Here is a 19,580-nt window from a genome sequence, read left to right as displayed (position 1 = left end):
TATATATATATATATACGTATGTAAAATAATTATTTTTTCTTTTTTTCATCTTCAGTTGCAAAGTAACTACAATTTTTAAATACATTTGTGCAGTAATAAAAGTGCAATATTTCTGTGTAGTGGAGAAGAAGTATAAAGTAGCAGAAAATGGGAATACTCAAGTACCACTAACTCAAAATTATACTTAATTGCAGTACTTAGTGCACTTAGTTACTTTGTGTGTGTGTGTGTGTGTGTGTGTGTGTGTGTGTGTGTGTGTGAGTGCGCGCGCGTGTGTGTTTGTTTGTTTTTGCTGCAGAGGCTGAAAGTTGCAGAGACTTCAGAAAATGAGCTTCAGGCTCCGAAGGCGTTGCTGGAGCAGCAGGTATCAACACGATGACGATTTACTTTAGAAGACGACAAATCTGAGTTTGTCTGAATTTGTACATTTAGATACTGACAGAAGTATTCAGATCCTTTACTGGAATAAAAGCAGTAAAGCCACCTGGGGAAAAACAAACTCCTTACATATACAGTATATACCTGCCTAATATAATATTCAGTTGTTTAATCTACAACAATGGGTCATATTTTATAAACTGATCATATGATTTTTTTTGTAAGATCTAAAAATGTAAAGCTGTCAGATAAATGTAGTGGAGTAGAAGTGTCACCGAATGTGTATTACAGTACAAACACCTCAACATTGTACTTCAGTACAGCAGCCTTGAAGAAATTAATGAGATTTACTGAGCTGATCAATACATTTACTCTCATCTCTGTGTGTGTGTGTGTGTGTGTGTGTGTGTGTGTGTGTGTGTGTGTGTGTGTGTGTGTGTGTGTGTGTGCGTGCGTGCGTGCGTGCGTGCGTGCGTGCGTGCGTGCGTGCGTGCGTGCGTGTGTGTGTGTGTGTAGTCCTGCACAGCTTCAAGCAGTTCCAGTAAACAGACAGCATCTCCTCTGATAAGCCCCGACCTGCAAGCCGCCAACAGAGGTACACACACACACACACACACATCTGTCTCTCATCTTCAGATCTGATATTGAATTTAATTGCATCAAATGTTAAATCTATCTGTACCAGACTCTTAATCACTGCATGAAATCAACAACTCTTTAATGGAGCTTTGGACTTGTTGGGAGGTCTTAAGCTAATAGTTTCCCTCTGCTGCCAGTCTTTGTGCTAAGCTAGGCTAACCAAACCCTGGACGCACAACAATCAGTAGATGAAGTCCTTAAAATGGAAACCGACTGCTCGTTAGCTCTCTTCATATCGGCTCGTCTTCAGAGGAACAAAAGGAAAAGTTTTCAGATCCACTCAGTGAACTGACATCAGCTAACAGTCGACACTGCAGCGAATATTATGAGGTGCTGTTAATTGATTTGTTACCGTGACAACTAATTAATGCAAAAAAAAAAAACCAGAGCAGCCAAGAGGAAAAAGTGACATGTACATATATATGTACACGCATGTATACAAAAGTCCAATCATTGTGCCTCAGCAGTGAAAAACAGAAGAATATGGTAGAAAATCTCGTACATTTGTTAGAAGAGTTAAGTCTTCCTTTCCTCCTCTTCCTCTTCCTCTTCCTCCTCCTCCTCCTCCTCCTCCTCAGACCCATCATGCTGTGCGGTGGTTCCTGGTCAGGAGATGCTGTTGGAGATCTGTAAAGGTCGATCAGGGCTCGGACTGAGCATAGTGGGAGGAAGAGACACACAGCTGGTAACAGACTTACATACTTTACTCACTTCTCAGTATTTTCTTCTTTCGTTTTTTTTCCTCCATCCTCTTTATTCTTTAATATGTATATAATAATAACCGACAATTCTCCACACTGTCCTCCTGTTCAAGTTCTACATCAAACTTTTAAAAAAAGCAAATGTAAAGTTCACGTTTCAATTGTTTGTTGAAGACAAGTGGTGGTGCATCAGTATCACGAGAGAGAGGATCTCATTGATTGCACGAAGTCCTCTCTTGTTTTGTTTTTTAAAGGATCAGTCTGGTGTTATTCTGGGTATTTCTCTCGTCAACAACTCCCATGTTTAGACCCACACTGACAAAGTGTCAGTCCGTCTGTCAGTAGTGATATTGGTTCCCACTGAAGACGTAAATCTTTTATAGTTTAATGTTTCATAAACAAGACTCAGTCAGTTTCTGGTCACTGTAGTTTTTAATCTGACAAACAGGAGTAAATAGTGCATTTGTTGGGGACTATTTTCAGTGGCGGATTAATCTAAAAAATCTCTCTCTGATTGTGTCTCACTGTGTCTCCGCCAGGACGCCATAGTGATCCATGAGGTTTATGAGGAAGGAGCTGCAGCCAGAGACGGACGACTGTGGGCAGGAGACCAGATACTCGAGGTACTACTCACAGAGTACTACAGTACTGGTAGTACTGCCAATACTCCTGAGTTGTCTGTTTTGATTGTGTGAATGTTATTTTGTCTTCATGCCCTGTTTTAGTTTCTTTACCTCCACAAAGTATTACTGTCAACTCTGTCACTGCTAATACTAGTATTAGTCATGTTATTGTTGTAACTAGTACTGTTGCCAATACTACAACTTCTACTTATATTGCTAATTCTGCAGCAAAAGTACTGTATTCATTAGTTCACAGCTGCATATAAAACATGCAGTTTTTACTGTTTAAGTCATGCTCAGTAGTAAATAGGGCGAACTTTGTACTATTCCTGGTACTATTGTTAGTAATGCTGCTTTTGCTGCTGTTTTTAGTGATGTTACTGTTAGCATTGCTAGTACTACTGGTACTAAAACTGCAGTATTATGTATTATAAAAGAATGATGTTTCTGCTATAATATCAAGAAATGAAATCACAGGCTGATAAATGTAAACAATGTCTCCCCCTGCTGAATAAAAACTGATTTACTCAAGTACTGTAACTAAGTACCATTTTGAGGTACTTGTACTTTACTTGAGTATTCCATTTTATGCTACTCTATACTTCTACTCCAATACATCTCAGAGGGAAATATTGCATTGTTATTTCACTACTATTACAACAATTTCTGATGTATTATTATAGATTAAACTACCCAGCAGTATATAAAGTAATTCAATCGAGTTTAACTTGCAGTACTCTTTTATTTAATTTTCTCCCACCTTGTGTGTGTAAACCTGATTTAATACATTTTGTTGTTTTTGAAAAACATTTTTGTAAAAAAACACTGTCTCAGTTGAAAAGTCCATTGTGGTGGACATGAAAAAATAAAATCCTGATTTATTTGAATATATATATGAATATAAAGTTGATGTAAGAGAATCAGGAGACCATTACAGCAGTCCAGATGTGAGGAAATGAAAAGTATGTTTCGATGCATTTACCGCATCAGGTCGAAGATAGAGATATGAGATTAAATTCTTCCTGCGTGTCCAGGTGAACGGGGTGGACCTGCGTGGGGCGTTCCACGAGGAGGCCATCGCCGCCCTGCGTCACACGCCGGCGAAGGTTCGTCTGACGGTGCTGAGGGACGAGGCTCAGTACAGAGATGAGGAGAACCTGGACCTCCTCAAGTTGGAGCTGCAGAAGAGGAGCGGCAGAGGGCTGGGACTCAGCATCGTCGGGAAGAGGTCTACCTTAAAAAACACACACACACACACCGATCCACAACACTTTGTGTGTGTTACTACTGCTCTTGGTTCAAATCATGTAAAAGTACATTTACTCAAGTACAACTTTATATGACTATTTCCTTAATTGTATTCCTTTATTCTACGTTATACTTCTACTCCACTACATCTCGGAGAGAAATATTGTTACGTTTTACTTCACTTCAATTATTTATTAACTTTTATTCTCAACAGATTCAGATTATGAGCCCAAAATATAATCAACTAATAGATTATGATGTTTTATTCTAGATTAGCTTCCCACCAGGATACAAAGTAATTAAATGAGCTCCACCTTCACCTTTTTTATTACTTTTAGTATATTTTGATGCTGATACTTTTACTTAAAAGACCAGTGTGTAAGAGTTAACACCATCTAGTGGTGAGGTTGCAGAATGCAACCATCTGAATACCCTCCTGCTCACCCCTTACAGAGCCAGTGTTTGGTTTGTCCGTTCTGGGCTACCGTAGAAACATGGCGGTGCAACATGGAGGACCAGCTGCCTATGTAGATATGAAGGATAGGATTATACACTAATGAAAACATATTTGTGAATATTATGTAAACTTTCTGATAATCGCTGCTAATTCTGCGCACTGTTCCTTTAAGTAAAAATGTTAAATGCAGAACTTTTACTTGTAACTGAGTATTTTTACTGCTTTAACTACTACTAAAAGATCTGTATATTTCTTCTACCACTGTCGGTGTGTGTGTGTGTGTGTGTGTGTGTGTGTCAGGAGTGGCAGCGGTGTGTTTATCTCCGAGGTGGTCAGAGGGGGCGCTGCTGAGCTGGACGGTCGTCTGATGCAGGGAGATCAGATACTGTCGGTCAACGGAGACGACATGAGACACGCCTCCCAGGAAACTGTCGCCGCCATTCTGAAGGTAAACACACGCACATTTTGATTTCTTGTTTTCTTGTTAACATTTCCTTTAGGTGTGTTGGCCGTTATCTGATCGTTGAAAGTGTAGGGACAGACAGGAAACACAGTTCCCTGGTCGGGATCGTACTGTGGACATGTTGCTGTTATGCAATACGCCTCTGAACCACCTAAACCAATCAGGGTGTCAGCGTGTGTGTTATTCTCACATCAGTGTTACCTTTGAATATTCAATGTTTTTGTTTCTGTTTCAGTCTAAATATTCTCTGTATGATATCAAATTTATAGTATATTTCTGCATGTAGGCGGGCACGTTTATGTATGTCCGTGCATGTGTACAGTACCCGCTCACCTCCCAACCCCTCTACTCCCGAATAATGTAATACGAACCCTGGCTTTGACCCTGTGTTTCTGTATTGATATCACATTATGTTACTAATCTTGTGATGGGTGATCAGTCTCCTGAGTACCGACATTGTTCACATACTTGCCTGTGTACTTTATACGTTTTTTCAAAATGGAAAAGTTAGTTTCATATTAGAGATGCAGAAATCGATCGGCTGCCCATCAAAACCGCCTGATCGGGCACATATTTCCGTATATGTTGCCACACAGCGTGGTACAGACGTCACATTCACAGACGTCACATTCACACACACACACACACACACACACACACACACACACACAGACACAGACATACAAAACAAAACCTTCAGCGTGAGTGAAGAAGACATGAAGCTTGCAATTTGCCCAAGATGGCGACGGCCAAACTCGAGGATTCAAAACGGCAGTCCACAAACCAGTGGGTGACTGCGTCCCTTTCTTATGTACAGTCTACGGGGACGGCTGTGGCTCACTGGGTTAAGAGGGTTGTCTGGTAACCACAGGGTCAACGATTCGATCCTCGACTGGGACGTGTCACGTGTCGTAGTGACACTGAGCCCCCGGCTCCCGGGCGCCTATCATTGGCAGCCCACTGCTCCCTATATACAGGGATGGGTCAAATGCAGAAGGCAAATTTCGTGTATGTGTATATGACAATAAAAATGGTTTCTTTTTGGTTTCTATGACACATTCGCGTACACACCGCTAAAAGAATGTGGCCATACGCGGCCCAGACCACCTCCGAATGTGGTCTGAGCGATCAGATCTCAGTGCGTCTCAGGTGCATTCACAGAGCTGTCCACTTGTAATCGGATCACCGAAGATGCACGTTAATGCCAGGTCTGAACAGGGCCTTGCGTCACATTCTGATACTGCCTTTTGTGGGTATAATTGTGTATTTGTACACAAAAGTGGAAATAAAGCATGTATAGGATCCATAATGCGTATGTGCGTGTGTTTGTCCCGCAGTGTGCTCGAGGTCCGGTCCAGTTGGAGCTGGGACGACTCAAAGCTGCATCCTGGATCTCCTGTAGACGCAACTCGCAAGGAAGTCAGGTGTGTGTTCTTGTAGTGTTGCTCTATCTTTGTGAGAACCAGTTTTAGTTTCAGGTGCCAGACTTGGTTTTTGGGTCGAGGATTCTGTACTTAAATATAGTAAAAATGTATTTACTCAAACAGTTGATTTGTAAACAGCCAGTGAAAGAAACAAGGTACCATGTTTGCATAGAAACTCTCTCTTTGTCCCAGATGAGTCATGTGAGTGGGAACAGCTCAGGTGTAGCGGCTCCGCCCCTTACCAACACCTCAACGTCATGTGACCCCATGACCCCTGACCTCCCCACGTCGACCTCCACTGGGCCCTTGCCGTTTAACAACAGCACAAAGTCCACCCGTGACATCACTTCCTGCTCTGACAGCACAGGTAGAGGAAGCATGAAACAACTTCCTGCATGTTTGAGCTCATAATGAACTGCACCAAAATTTACCAAGTAGCATTCAATTCAATTTTTCAATTCAATTTATTTTTGTATAGCCCAAAATCACAAATTACAAATTTGCCTCAGAGGGCTTTATAATCTGTACACATGCGACATCCTCTGTCCCGGAACCCTCACATCGGAACAGGAAAACCTTTAACGGGGAGAAAAGAGGGAGAAACCTGTGGGAGAGCAACAGAGGAGGGATCCCTCTCCCAGGATGGACAGAAGTGCAATAGATGTCATGTGTACAGAATGAACAGCATTACAGAGTTACTGTACAGAGTTATTCAATGTATATGACAGAACCACGGCAGGAGGCAAGACCAGGTCCAGGTATCACCAGGATCCACGGGAACCTGCGAGGCGAGAAAGCACAGAGACCCTGGTGAAGAAGCAAAGTCAATAATGTGCATTAATGGTATCGGTAATATAAAATAGTAATATGAGTAATAATAAAAGTGATATTAGCACTGGACCAGGGTCCAAGGAACCTGCATTAAATCCTGAATCATCACCATAATTGATAAATGAAGGGCCTTTAATGTAAAGATTTAAATGACAATCCCCCTTGAATTTGTGCTTTAAATACCTTAAGTCCTCAGTTATTGTTCATATTTAGGGATAGCTTTACTTGTTAAAGGGGTTGACTCCAGATAATTAATGATTTCTAATATATTCAGTTTTAATGGGTTTTAAAAGGGGAATTTAATGTCAGTTGAGGCCATGTGAAGATTTACATTTATGGCAATAAGATATTTTAAAACTATTTTAAGTATCATTATTTGATATTAATGGATTTCATTAGGGGTTCAAATGGGTTTTCTGCATGGTCTAAGGGGTAAGCTAAAACATTAAGCATTAAGTCATCTATTCATCTCAACCTACAATAAAAAAAATTGTTGCTTTGAAGTTATACATTAGGAGTTGGCTTTACCAAAATTCATTTAAAGTGCCCATGAAAATCTTGTTGCAGACTATAATGACGTGATATATTGTATACTTGTATATTGATTGCACAGTTTTAATTTTGGACTCGTTAAATGTTGATCGCTGTTGTTTCTCCTTTGTTTGTCAGTAGGGGTAGATGCTGGTGTCCGTACAGTGGAGATCACAAGGGTAAATAAAAAAGTATTACACAAGTAGTGCACATACCGCTCACATACAACAAATAAAATATAAAAAATTGAAAGTATAAAAAAGGAAAAGGTCCACTGTCAGAGGAAGGCATTGGGGTGGTGAGTTCGGTCCTGGAATGAGGTTTGTGTGTTGTGAAGGATTTTCATGAAACCTGAGAGAGGGACTCGTGATCTATAATGACAGTGTTCTGTGAAGACATTGTTTCTGGATAGTTAGTGATTGGTACCAACACATCATGGAAAAAGTTCTGCAGCAGTTGTAGAACAATAACACGATGTCCGGACTGACCCCTGATGAGCTTCCTCAGGAACTGCCGGTGTTGCACCTTATTCTGTGACCCATCAGATTATGTGACAGCCAGAGCATCGGCTGTCTCAAAAATGGTCAACCAATATTGTAGGATGCGGTGTTTGTGCTCTACAGACGCATACAAAAATGTGGAAATCATAAGGCATCCTTTTCTCTCAGGCTTCACCTGAAGCAAGTCTTCCCTCTCTCCCCCCTCAGAGTGTCAGCGACTCCCTCGGGGTGAGTATAGCGGGGGGGAAGGGCAGCCCGCTGGGTGACATCCCCATCTTCATCGCTATGATTCAGGCCAACGGGGTCGCGGCCAAGACACACCAGCTCAAGGTAGACTGACGTTTGGTTGTGTGTTTTATCATTGTCTTACTGTTAAAATGGTGCAGCCTACATGGGATTACATGACACACAATAACAACCACCACAAGTGAATAAAGCAGGTCTGTGTGTGTGTGTGTTCAGGTGGGCGACAGGATCGTCAGTATCAACAGTCAGTCCGTGGACGGTCTGTCACACAGCGACGTCGTCGCCATGCTGAAGAACAGCTACGGAAACATCAGCCTGCAGGTAACACTGCCGGTGTTGCACCTTTATTCTGCGACCCGTCAGATGTTGAAACCCCGTCGCAAGTTTGAACTTGGAGTACGCTGTATTGTCAAAGGTTTTATGGAAACTTGGAAATGAAATGCTAATTATGACAATTTCATACAAATGTCTAATAGGTTAAAATGATGAAGTGATCACATTTTGGACAGACATGGATGTAAAGTGGCTGGTTGGTGGAGGCATACAACCTCGAAGGCGGTAATTCTAGTTTGTGCTTTTTTCTAATGATGATACACCGTAGGCATTAACTGTGTGGGTCTGTGGGTAGTATGAAGTCACCTGGACTCCTTTTTAGTGGTGTAAATTAAGTACTGATCTTGTACAAATTGTACTTTACTTGATTAATTATATGTTATCCTCTTTTCATAAAACACACATGACAAGCTTTTAAAATACAATAAATTGTTAAGGATATATTTTTAGCTTTTGTAAAAGTGAAACGGTTTAGTTTCATGATACAGCTTCTGTATCACAACTTGTTTTTCAGTTCTTTCCTCCCCCATTAATCCTCTCACGACCCCTCAGATTTATCTGGTGAGCCTTTGGAGGGGCCCGACCCCTAGGTTGGGAACCACTGGACTAAACTAGCTAACTGTATGTAAAATAGAAAAAACTAGCTCCACCTCGAGCGTGCGTGCGCGCTGTTTGTATATTTTATCAGTGTGGCGCAGCAGGCTGACTGTTGCATGCTGGGAGTGTGATAGCAGCAGCATCAGGCAGGACTAATGAAGCTTCATCAGCCTGCAGCAGAGAGACTCCGATAAGAGAGTTCATATTTGGCTGTTTGCCCAAAGGCTCTGAGGCAGCTGGTTCTGTCTGTTATACAGTCAGGTGTTTTAACTGGCTCTCTGCTTTAGTTTTGTGAGTTCTGTGAGTTAGTCAGTAAAGTATTTCACCTCAGTAATTTAGTATTTCACTTCCATATAGTAGTTGTTGTTGTGAGAGACAGATTTAAAACAGCTTAAGTCGCTTCAAGGGTTGTTATTATTTAAAGGTTTCATGATGTATAAATTATAACAATCTGATTCTTAAAATAAGTGCATCCTCCAGAGATAAGTGTTTAAATGATTGGCATTGATGTGTCATTTTCTTTTTGTTGTTCTTTGTGTTTGTTTTCCGTCTCTCGTTTGTACGTAGTTGACTACTTTGAGTTATTCGTATGAATGTTTAGTACTCTGAATTCTTAGACATTGTATTGTTTCTGTTTTTTCTATGGTGGTGAATTGTATATGTGTCTTTTTAGTCCAGTAATTTACTGTTATTTTCACAAAGTAGTTAGATTTATGAGAGACGGATTAAAAACAGAACGGTCCAAATCTGAGCAGCAGAGGTGGAGATATCCTGAGTTTTAGTTCAAACATACTTTTCAGTATGCATTGTTATATTATATTATCAATGCGTCTGCTGGAGAACAGATGCTCCTGAATCATTTTATGTGGATATTCAAGCCGTGAGTGCAGCTACATGCTGTGTGCAGCATAATATTCAGTTGAGTGCCCCTTTAGATTAAATCAATTCAATTAAGTCAAAGCAACTGACACACTCTCTTTTCGTGTGTGTGTGTGTGTGTCTGTGTGTCTGTCTGTCTGTCTGTCTGTCTGTGTCTCTCTCTCTCTCTCTCTCTCTCTCTCTCTCAGGTGGTAGCAGACACCAACATCAGCGCCATCGCCACTCAGGTAGAGAGTTTGTCCAGCAGCTCCAGTCTGTCGGCTAACACTGACACACACACAGCAGAGCCAGAGTGAGTACACACACAAACACACACTTACGACAAGTGGTGCTTAACTGAATCTGACCCGCTTCTTTCTCCTCTTTTTCAGGGGTCCGCGGCCCCGCAGCATCAGTCTGGAGAAAGGCTCTGAGGGACTCGGCTTCAGCATCGTCGGAGGATTCGGCAGTCCACATGGAGACCTGCCCATCTACGTCAAGACCGTCTTTAGCAAGGTCAGAACCAGGCCAGCTGTTTCCATTTGCTTGCAGTCTTTATGCTAAGCTAGGCTAAACAGGTCTGAATATCTCCCTCTCAAAGAAAGTCCATTTAGACTCATATCTGTGTTTCAGAGTTAGTAGTGTTCATATACAGTTTATATTGAGAGGGGAATACCTGATAATGCTAAGCTAACTGACTGTTGAATTTAGTCAAATGTTATTAGCATAATGTTGCATCATTTTAATTTTGTGAGTTTGTGAAATGTTAAAAATCTTCCAGATTGACGTGAATATTAAACAAAAACATTTATCAAGTTTCAGGTCGGACCGTACTTCTAAACGGGCCAGATATTAGCATGCTAATGTTAGCTTTGTCAGTTAGCTAGACAAAGGTTACACCTTGCAGTTAGTGGCTGTTAATACAACAATGACGTATCTCTATGTAAGAACTAGTTTGTGAGCTGCAACCAATTTTAATTTAGTGATAAAACTAAAGTTAGTAAACAAGGACTACATTTCAACTTAGGAACAGATGCTGCATCAACTCCTGGTTCCTTATTTTGAGCTAGCTTTGGCTCTTAAAGCGCCTCTTGCTGATAGAAATGACTGACTTTAAATCTGCAGTTTGTCTCTTCTCTCATCCTACAAAAGGTGATTACAGGTCTCGGTTGAATCCCTGAGTTGTATTAATCAGTAAGTTGGATGAGCGCTTTTGATAAAATGCTAACTATCTCCAGCCTTAGTTTAGATGGAGAACAGGAGTAAGCATTGCTGTGAATCTTACATTTTACAACGTGAAGGTAGTTCTGTGTTTGTGAGGTGTAACCTGTTATATTATAATATCACTATAATATAGTGATGAACTCCACTTACTAAACACTTCCATTAAAATGAGGGAGGCTAATTTAATTAATAACTTATGAACAGGTGCTGCACTCTAATTGTTAGCTAGCATTTTAGCCGTCTTTTTTCGCTGGGTTAAATGGGAAACTTAAAATCGCTCTCAAAACTGACTTTCTCCCTTGTCTTAATTTAATCTCTGAGTTTTATTAATCAATGACTGTTCATACTTCTGAATGTTGATAGCCAACCTGAAGAGTTTTGAGAAGGGATTCAGCTTGGTGCTGCTGTGTGTTTCAGGGCGCAGCGGCGGTGGATGGCCGTCTGAAGCGGGGTGACCAGATCCTGTTGGTGAACGGAGAGAGTCTGCAGGGAGCGACACACGAGCAGGCGGTCGCCGTCCTGAAGAAACAGAGAGGCACTGTCGCACTGGACGTCCTGTCATAACACACACACATACACACGCACACGCTTGCATGCATACACACATGCATATGAAAACAGATGCTATTTCGACTTCCTTCACACACTCTGACTCTTGGACAATAAATCATAGTGGATCGTGAACTCTGAACTTTCCAACGTGCAAAAAAGAAAAAAGAAACTACTTCAGACAGTGCCAACACACACACACACACACACACACACACACACACTTCCTGTGGGGTGAAACCAGTACACGCTGATGTCTGATACCAGTGCATGACCACTTGAATACCTGAAATATAGTTTCTCAACCTCGGTGTGGGGCCACAGGTGGGGTCACGTGATACGTACATGTGGTCATGAGAAACATCTAATGTATTGATATTTGTTGAAGTCTGAGCATGAGGATCTTGGCTTTAAGAGAAGTCGGACACTTAAACACGGTCACAAGCCAGAAAAGGTTGAGAAACTCTGTAACTAGACTATTAAATGAGAATATTGTCTAAAAACAAATAACTATCAATATGGAGTCATGACGGAGTGACTTTATTGCACTAGTTAATGCATTCAGACACACAGACAACAGGTGGGTTTGTGTTCTTGTTTGTAATTCAGAGGAACAAAAGGGACGTGTTGGTGAAATGACGTGTTCTCTGACCCCGCTGCACACGTTAGCTTAGCATCTCCTCGGTGGTAAAAGACTGGTTAGCTGCTAGACACCGAGTAGCACTTCATTATAAATGTGGAAACCAGCGGGGAGGAGAGTGTGTAAACTGTAACACGACTGATCGTGATCAACGTCTGGTTGTTTTATTCTCCATCAGAACAAACAAACTATTGCAGAAACAGCTGTTATAGATAAGAAGCTAGTCATCAAGAAGGAACTTATTTTTTTCAAATATGGCAGTAACCGTTGGATTTTGTCAAACAAATGGAAAATTTAATTTCAATTCAGAAAACAATGAACCTTAATCAAAACTCTTAATCTGTAACAGACCATGTTAAACGGTTCCTTCATAATAGAGACACTAGTTTTCCTCTATTTACACGATGTACACAAACCGTTAAATCAGAGAAGTCTGTTAGTTTCCCATTTAGTTAACGTTAGCTATCATCAACACAAACCTTCCACATTCCTTGTACGCACACATTTTTGTTCCAGTAATGAATCCATATTGACCCTTAAAGGAAAAGATAATATAAATGTGTCTCCATGGAGATGACTCTCAGGGCTTGGAGACCCCCTGTCGCCCCCGGCAACAGATACAGTGTCTTCCACATGATTTTAATCATGGAGAGAAAATTATAAAAATGTGTCTCTGTGGAGATTTAAATTATAAAAAGCTTTCTAGAAGCAGGCGTGAATAAAAGCAACAGACTGACATTTAGTAAAACTATTGTTCATAAATTTCAGATATCAGTTCCATCTCTGTAGGTCCAGGCCGTGGTTAGCCTAGCTTAGCACAAATACTGTATACGGGGGGGGGGGGGAAATATCCACCCTCAAACCACTCCAAAACAATCCCATTTACACGTTGAATTTGTTTTTTTGAATTGTTGTTGAAATAGCATTAAATGGTTAAATTAAGAGTGACTTTGTGACATGGAAAATGTTATAGGGTTGACCGCAGATTAGTGTCAATTAAAGGGTTTTAATGGGTTTTCTGCATGGATTAAAGGGTTGAAAAATGGCTTAAGCTACCGGTGGGTGGTTTGAACGTCGCTGACCCAGGGAAACATTTGACCAAGGACCTCGGGAACATATGCTCCCGTAAAAACAATTAAGATGTTAGCATGTTAGCATTAGCATTGTCAACTAGCTAAACAACCGTTACACCTGGCAGTTTGTGGCTGTAAATATTTAGTACCAACTAGTTTGTGAGCTGCAACCTGTTTTAATTTAGTAATAAACTCCACTCAGTAAACATGAGCGTTAGCACAAAGCTAAGTTTGAACTCGTGTACAGCTGCTGAAACCTTATTTTTAGCCAAAAACCTCACTTTTAGCGAGCGCTGTAGCCGTCTCTTCCTGGTTGAAATGACAAACTGGCATTCGCTAACAACTGCTAACATTAGCTAACACACAAAAACTGACAAAGTTTCTCCCATCTCTAAATTTAAACTCATGAGTTGTATGAATTTATAGCTTTTGTAACCTAAAAATGTCGATAGCTAACCTCAATGGAACAGCCTTAGTTATAGGGAGAACAAGAGGATTTACCAACATGTCAGACTGTTGCTTTCAATCTTCAATTCTACAACGTGAAGTTAGTTGTGTGTTTGCAGAGTTATGCTAAAGTCTAGTATGATACCACAGTTTGTTAATCCTTTCAGATATTTAGATGTGTAACGGAGGTATTTAGCAGCCGCTGTAGGCGTCCTGCAGGATCCTGTACTTTAAACATATCAATCAAGTGTAAATACTTTATGTTACTTTATGTTTTTGTCATAATCACTGTCTTAATTTTTGGTACTTTTATTTGAAGATGTCAGAGTCGATGAAATGTAATTTATTTTTCTGATCTCACTGGAAATTAACAATGTATTATTTGTTTTTGTTTTTATTATTATGAGCAACGATATGTTTATGCCAGTGTCTGAATCTTTGTCCAAACAGTCAGAAACGTCGACGGAAACCCTGCAGCTTTGGTTTCGCCTTCACACAGGACTCGTTCAGAGTCGCTGCCAAAAACCAGCTGAGGTTGCACTTTATTTTGCATCATTTCTTCATCATTTCCTCACAAGTTTCCTGGAAAGAAATATGTTATTTCGTACTATTTATAGAGAAACTAGAGGGATCTCTTAGTCAGAGCACAATAGATGAATAATTAATAGTGTGAGCCGCTCTTTGAAGGAGAATTCCTGTGAAATACAACTGCTAAAATGATTACAACACAGGACATAGGGTTGAAAAGTGGGAGGGATTATTTCATGTGCCCCAGGCTGAAGAAGTTCCATTGTTTTTATCTATAGACAATGTAACTATTTTTTTGTTGCCTAAATCTGTTGACATTTAGTCCAGTTGGCGCCATAGAAAGCTGAATTAGCTATTAGCAGCTCCTGTTGCAGTGCACATGGATGTACAGACAGATCACTGGATTGCTTTCATACTGTAGAAAACTTAAAAACATGATGATTCTCAGGCAAGTTCTGCAGCGTCTTTATTTCTGTGAATTTCTAAGTGGAGTCATGGAGATTTGTTCTGAATGGACATTGGAGATAATGATATCCTGTGGAAGTGTAAATCGCACTGAATGATATAATTTGAATGATATAATTTGTGTTTCATGTTATGACTCTGAGAAGGAGTGCGATCTCTTACAGTATATTTGCCTCCCCTTCTGCACCCGCCCCCTCTGGAGGCTTTCGTCTTTCTCTGTTGTCTTTGTCCTGCTGAGCGTCCATGTCTGTTACAGGCCATGTCCTGTCGTTTCACCATGGTTACCATGGTCACCATGCCCTACATAGATCAGTTAAATTACAGTGACGCTTGCATTTCCCGCCTCCTGTAATGTTCATTCTGTCTCAGCGAGGCGTCTTAAGTTACTCAGTGACGACCATGTTTGAGTTCTTGGGGAAAGCGATGCAGGACGGTGTGATAACAAACACACCTTTCGTCATGTTGTTCAGTGCAGCGAGCCGCGATGCTAACTTCCCTTTAAAGACATCAAACGCAGCAAACATCCATCAATCAAATCTGCTATTCTCTCGTTCCTTTTATGAAAACTGATACCGAGAGATCTGGGAGAAGATCATATATAATAATATACTAGTCAGGCTCTGATGGTACTTTTAGTTCAGAGATTACATTTTTGAGGAAAGAGCAGAAATAGCAGTTGTAAATCAGACACTTGTAAGTATTAAAACTACAGAAGAGTATTAAGCTGCTCAAAAAAACCTGCAGCTCAGCCTCTCCAGACCCATCAGTCCATCACCTGACGTCTCCAAACTGATCTGAGTTCCCATTTTATCGATATTGATCCAAAGAGGCTCTCTGTTGGCTCTGATGTGACTCTGACAGCTGGTGTGGAAAATGTTGTGAATGATCTTTCTGTCTGTTCTGATGTCCACTCTGTTTGATTTGTTCTGTTTTATTAAAATGTAAAGAGAGCACAATAAACGTTGCTAGAGTCTCTTGTAAATTAATTATAGTCTGTGCTTTCTTCAGGTGTGTGTGGTCCAGTACAGGTGTGAGAGAACACAGTCTGTGGTGTCACCTACAGGTTTCTGGTGGTTAAACTCTCCAGGAACGAAGGCGAGGATTGTCCCGCTGTGATTACAGACATGTGAACTAACCACAGACACTCCACTGTCCCGCTGTGATTACAGACACTTGAACTAACCAGAGACACCCCACTGTCCCGCTGTGATTACAGACACTTGAACTAACCAGAGACACCCCACTGTCCCGCTGTGATTACAGACACTTGAACTAACGACAGACACTCMACTGTCCCACTGTGATTACAGACATGTGAACTAACCACAGACACTCCACTGTCCCGCTGTGATTACAGACATGTGAACTAACCACAGACACTCCACTGTCCTGCTGTGATTACAGACATGTGAACTAACCACAGACTGTGAACTACAAACACTTGAACTAACTGTTTTTTGTAAAATGAGACTTTACTCGGTGTTTAATTATTAATCACAGGACATACTTTCATTGATCAGTAATGAGAGCCCACACAGCAGCTGGTTTGGAAAGATAACCTATTAATCAGGATCACAGGACAGATGCTGCTTTTCCTGGTTTACTGCTGTGAATCTCAAGAGGTGACTGAAAAACATGCAAACACAGAACCTAATATATAGATCTAGTTTAAGCCTCCGATCCAATAAATATGATTCATTATTCATATAATCTCACACTTTCTACTAAATGATAGAATTTGAATAAACAAGAAAACAAAACAAAAAAATATCTGACTCTCAGCTCCACCCGCCGGGGACAAAAGGTACGACAAAACAAAGACACCATTTCTATACAAAGAAGTGTGTTTCATGTGTCTCCGTCCAGAGTTAGTGAGGACAATGTTCAGACAGCCAATAGGATCATTGCGGGACGGTCACATGGCGGAAACTTTTTCTTCAGTGCCGTTGATCACCAGGTTGTCGTAAGTGTTCATGTCTTCTTTGCTCCTGATGGACAAACATTGTGTTGTTAAAACTTATTTATCAGTGTTGGAAGAAGTACTGAGATCCTTTACTTAAAGTACTAAATACCACGCTGAAAATACTCCACAACAAGCAAAAGTCCTGCATTCAAAACCGCACTTAAGCAACAAGTATTATCAACAAAATAATATACCTAACATGAGAAAAGTATTGATTGTGCAGTAAAAATGTTCCCTCTCAGTGTTCACTGTTTATTATATCTGATGTTTCTGGATTCATATTACTGCTGCATTAACGAGTGGGTTGAATTGCAACTCCTTTATATCCTGTTGGCCGGTTTAATCTACAGCAATGCATCATATTCTATCAATTCATCATATGTTTGTGGCGTCGCTGTCCTGTGAGAACCTCGTATCTCTAGAGAGAGAAACAGCTGTTTTCAGCTTTGTGACGATGCATTTTCCAGCTGATCCAAGAGGCTTTTTAACATGTTTATTTAGCTTGAGAGAGAGCTAGAGAGACAAGGAGAGGGAGGGGGAACAATTAATATAAAGTATTTAGTTGTATTTAGTGTGGTTTTCCTACCTGACCATGTCCAGACTGGTCTCGCAGGTGTTTTCGTTGACAAATTCATTATCTCCCACCAACTCCACAGACGTCTTCTTCCTGCAGACAGATACACTTTATTTAGACTTTATTATTTAACATATATTTAGTTTTGTCTATAAAGTATCAGAAAGTAACAAAAACTGAAACATTTACACTTGACACCAAAAACCATTCCATTCCCCGAAGGCAGGGTACACCCTGGACAGGTCGCCAGGTTATCGCGTTTATCTATATGTGCCTACAGACAAACGTTCACACCTACGGGCAATTTTGAGTCTCCAAATATCCTAAACTGAATGTCTTTGGACTGTGGGAGGAAGCCGGAGATCCCGGAGGGAACCCACGCTGCCACGGGGAGAACGTGCAAACTCCACACACAAGGACCGCCGGTACCACCATCATTCCTCTACCCTCTTTCCACACATCTCTCTACACTGTCACTGTCAAATAAAAGCATAAAATGCCCAATAAAAAAATATTTTTAAATAAATGATTGGTTAATTGACTTTCTAAAGGAATATATGTAAATTATTGTAAGTATTGTACTAATTACTCATTTTTAGTTTTAGAGAAGTTTTTAAAATCAGGCTTACAAACTGTTACTAACAAAGCAGCAAAACCAAGTGAACAATTTTTTTAAATAGTGGTTTATTGTTCATCAATTGAGGATTATATAATTTATATTAAAACAAGTCAAGTATATTTCAACAAAAGGAAGCCTGCAGTTTGTGTGTAATCACTCTAGTCACTACTCTGTCAAAATGAGTTAAAATGAAATGAAAATAAATATATGTATATATACATATATATATATATATATATATAAAGTTGCCTGACCTGCTTGGCTCCTCACACCAGGCCTTCTTCACTAGGACGCCGACAAAGGCGAGGAAGAGGAAGCCGGTAACGGCGATGAGCCCGGTGAGCCACTGAGGCACCAGACGCTCACTCATCTGAGTCTGAGCTGCAACACATACACAGAGGTCAGAGGTCATTCAAACTCCAAACTCTTGTTTTAATTAAACGGCTGCTTTAAGGGACGCGTTTCTGTGACCCCAATACTAAAAGGGAAGTAAAAAGTTTTCCTCTGACATGTAGTGAAGTAGAAGTAGCATGAAATAGAAATACTCATTTAAAGTAAATGTAGGACTCAGTAAGAGCTGAAACACGTTTCACAAGGTGTGTCTCCTTTATATGACCCCAATCATATTAACAGGAATTCAAATTTGCTTCCTTGTATACTTATTATCCTTATCAATGATTACTTTTTCAATGAATCCAAAAGAAGTTAAAACATGTTTATTGTGAGAGATTCACTTTCGACTGATATGAAGCAGAGCAAAGTCACAAAACTGGAACCGAAGAGTGTTTTAAATGACTAATCTGTACTATTTGAGCTGAAACAATCATTTGGTTGATGGTTTACTTGATCGACAGCAAACAGCTTCTATTTTCATCATCAATTCATTGTTTTATTGATTTTTCTACAAATAAATCTAAACAATTTCTGGTTTTAGCTCCTGATGAGATGGAGAAATTATAATTATGATTTCTGACATTTTATAGAGACATGGGTAATAGAAACAGTTCGCATCTCAAACACTAACACATTTCATAGTATTAATTAACTGTTTGAGCACTACTATGACTAACATAACTGGTATAGCCGTGTCTCCATAGTAATTGTGAGTACAGTAGGAACAGCTCGTACCTCCCTGGGACGTCACCGCTCCCACACTCAGCAGCAAACAGGAAATCACTGCGCAGAGTTTCCCCATCGCTGCTTCTCCGCTCTGATGGAAGAAAAGAAACAAAAACGTAAAGAATCACAGAAAGGATTAAACCCGCCGCTTCAGACGTCGAGTTACACCTTCCAAGTGTGAAACTAACAGCAGAGTGTGTAAGTCGGTGCTGCAGGTGTCCCGTTAATGTTTAACTCAAACTCACAATACAGACTCTGACTCCCGGGAAAAGCTTTTATCTGCTCTGTGTTTATGACCCAATCATGTTTGTGTTTCCTCTCAGGTGGACCACCAGTCTGTTACACTGCTGCCTTCAAAATCTACAGCCTTTAGTTCATGTGTTGTTTAATATAGAGTTAAAATGCCCCTTGATCCTGCAGAGGATATATAATATTATATTATGAACTCTCTAGACAAGTAAACAAAAACAGCTTGTCATTTTTTGCCGGAAATTGTCAGTTTTGCTGAAAAGTGTGTAAAAAGGGCTTCACAAAAGCACTTTAGTGTCT

General features: G+C 40.4%; 2 protein-coding genes across 6 annotated transcripts in view; one reads left to right on the top strand and one right to left on the bottom strand.

The window, feature by feature from the left end:
* The window catches only part of LOC116398734 (inaD-like protein), an 84,001-nt gene extending 68,285 nt beyond the window's left edge, over nucleotides 1-15,716 (top strand). For 2 of the 5 annotated variants that reach the window (XM_031875306.1, XM_031875302.1), the window contains 14 exons: nucleotides 300-365; nucleotides 896-974; nucleotides 1,597-1,703; nucleotides 2,259-2,342; nucleotides 3,377-3,570; nucleotides 4,348-4,495; nucleotides 5,848-5,934; nucleotides 6,127-6,301; nucleotides 7,435-7,475; nucleotides 7,965-8,126; nucleotides 8,259-8,363; nucleotides 10,040-10,143; nucleotides 10,223-10,346; nucleotides 11,472-15,716. In XM_031875306.1, coding sequence (XP_031731166.1) covers nucleotides 300-365; nucleotides 896-974; nucleotides 1,597-1,703; nucleotides 2,259-2,342; nucleotides 3,377-3,570; nucleotides 4,348-4,495; nucleotides 5,848-5,934; nucleotides 6,127-6,301; nucleotides 7,435-7,475; nucleotides 7,965-8,126; nucleotides 8,259-8,363; nucleotides 10,040-10,143; nucleotides 10,223-10,346; nucleotides 11,472-11,618 — 1,623 coding nt within the window. In that variant the 3' untranslated portion in view covers nucleotides 11,619-15,716. The remainder of the gene's footprint in view (nucleotides 1-299; nucleotides 366-895; nucleotides 975-1,596; nucleotides 1,704-2,258; nucleotides 2,343-3,376; nucleotides 3,571-4,347; nucleotides 4,496-5,847; nucleotides 5,935-6,126; nucleotides 6,302-7,434; nucleotides 7,476-7,964; nucleotides 8,127-8,258; nucleotides 8,364-10,039; nucleotides 10,144-10,222; nucleotides 10,347-11,471) is intronic. The other 3 variants (XM_031875305.1, XM_031875303.1, XM_031875304.1) reach the window with 3 other exon arrangements.
* On the bottom strand, nucleotides 14,743-19,257 carry pdzk1ip1 (PDZK1 interacting protein 1). The gene is made up of 4 exons (XM_031875310.1): nucleotides 19,041-19,257; nucleotides 18,167-18,293; nucleotides 17,306-17,386; nucleotides 14,743-16,744 (listed from the first exon to the last, which is right to left on the bottom strand). The coding sequence occupies exons 1-4, from the start codon at nucleotides 19,105-19,107 to the stop codon at nucleotides 16,672-16,674; spliced, it is 348 nt and encodes a 115-aa protein (XP_031731170.1). The 5' UTR covers nucleotides 19,108-19,257; the 3' UTR covers nucleotides 14,743-16,671.
* Nucleotides 19,258-19,580: the final 323 nt, after the last annotated feature.

The sequence above is a fragment of the Anarrhichthys ocellatus genome, unplaced genomic scaffold, assembly GCF_004355925.1.
Source record: "Anarrhichthys ocellatus isolate YVR2014 unplaced genomic scaffold, GSC_Weel_1.0 scaffold88, whole genome shotgun sequence".
In the NCBI taxonomy this organism is placed as follows: Eukaryota; Metazoa; Chordata; class Actinopteri; order Perciformes; family Anarhichadidae; genus Anarrhichthys; species Anarrhichthys ocellatus.
Note: the sequence above shows the minus strand (reverse complement) of the source record. Positions and strands in the feature narration are given on the sequence as shown.

Bases quoted from the DNA above. Each gene is read 5' to 3' on its own strand.
- pdzk1ip1 (XM_031875310.1), bottom strand. From the start codon at position 19,107: ATGGGGAAACTCTGCGCAGTGATTTCCTGTTTGCTGCTGAGTGTGGGA. The intron at 17,387-18,166 runs GTCAGGCAACTT...ATCTGTCTGCAG, and splicing joins TGGTGTGAGGAGCCAAGCAG to GAAGAAGACGTCTGTGGAGT. The intron at 16,745-17,305 runs GTAGGAAAACCA...TTTGTCCATCAG, and splicing joins ACCAGTCTGGACATGGTCAG to GAGCAAAGAAGACATGAACA.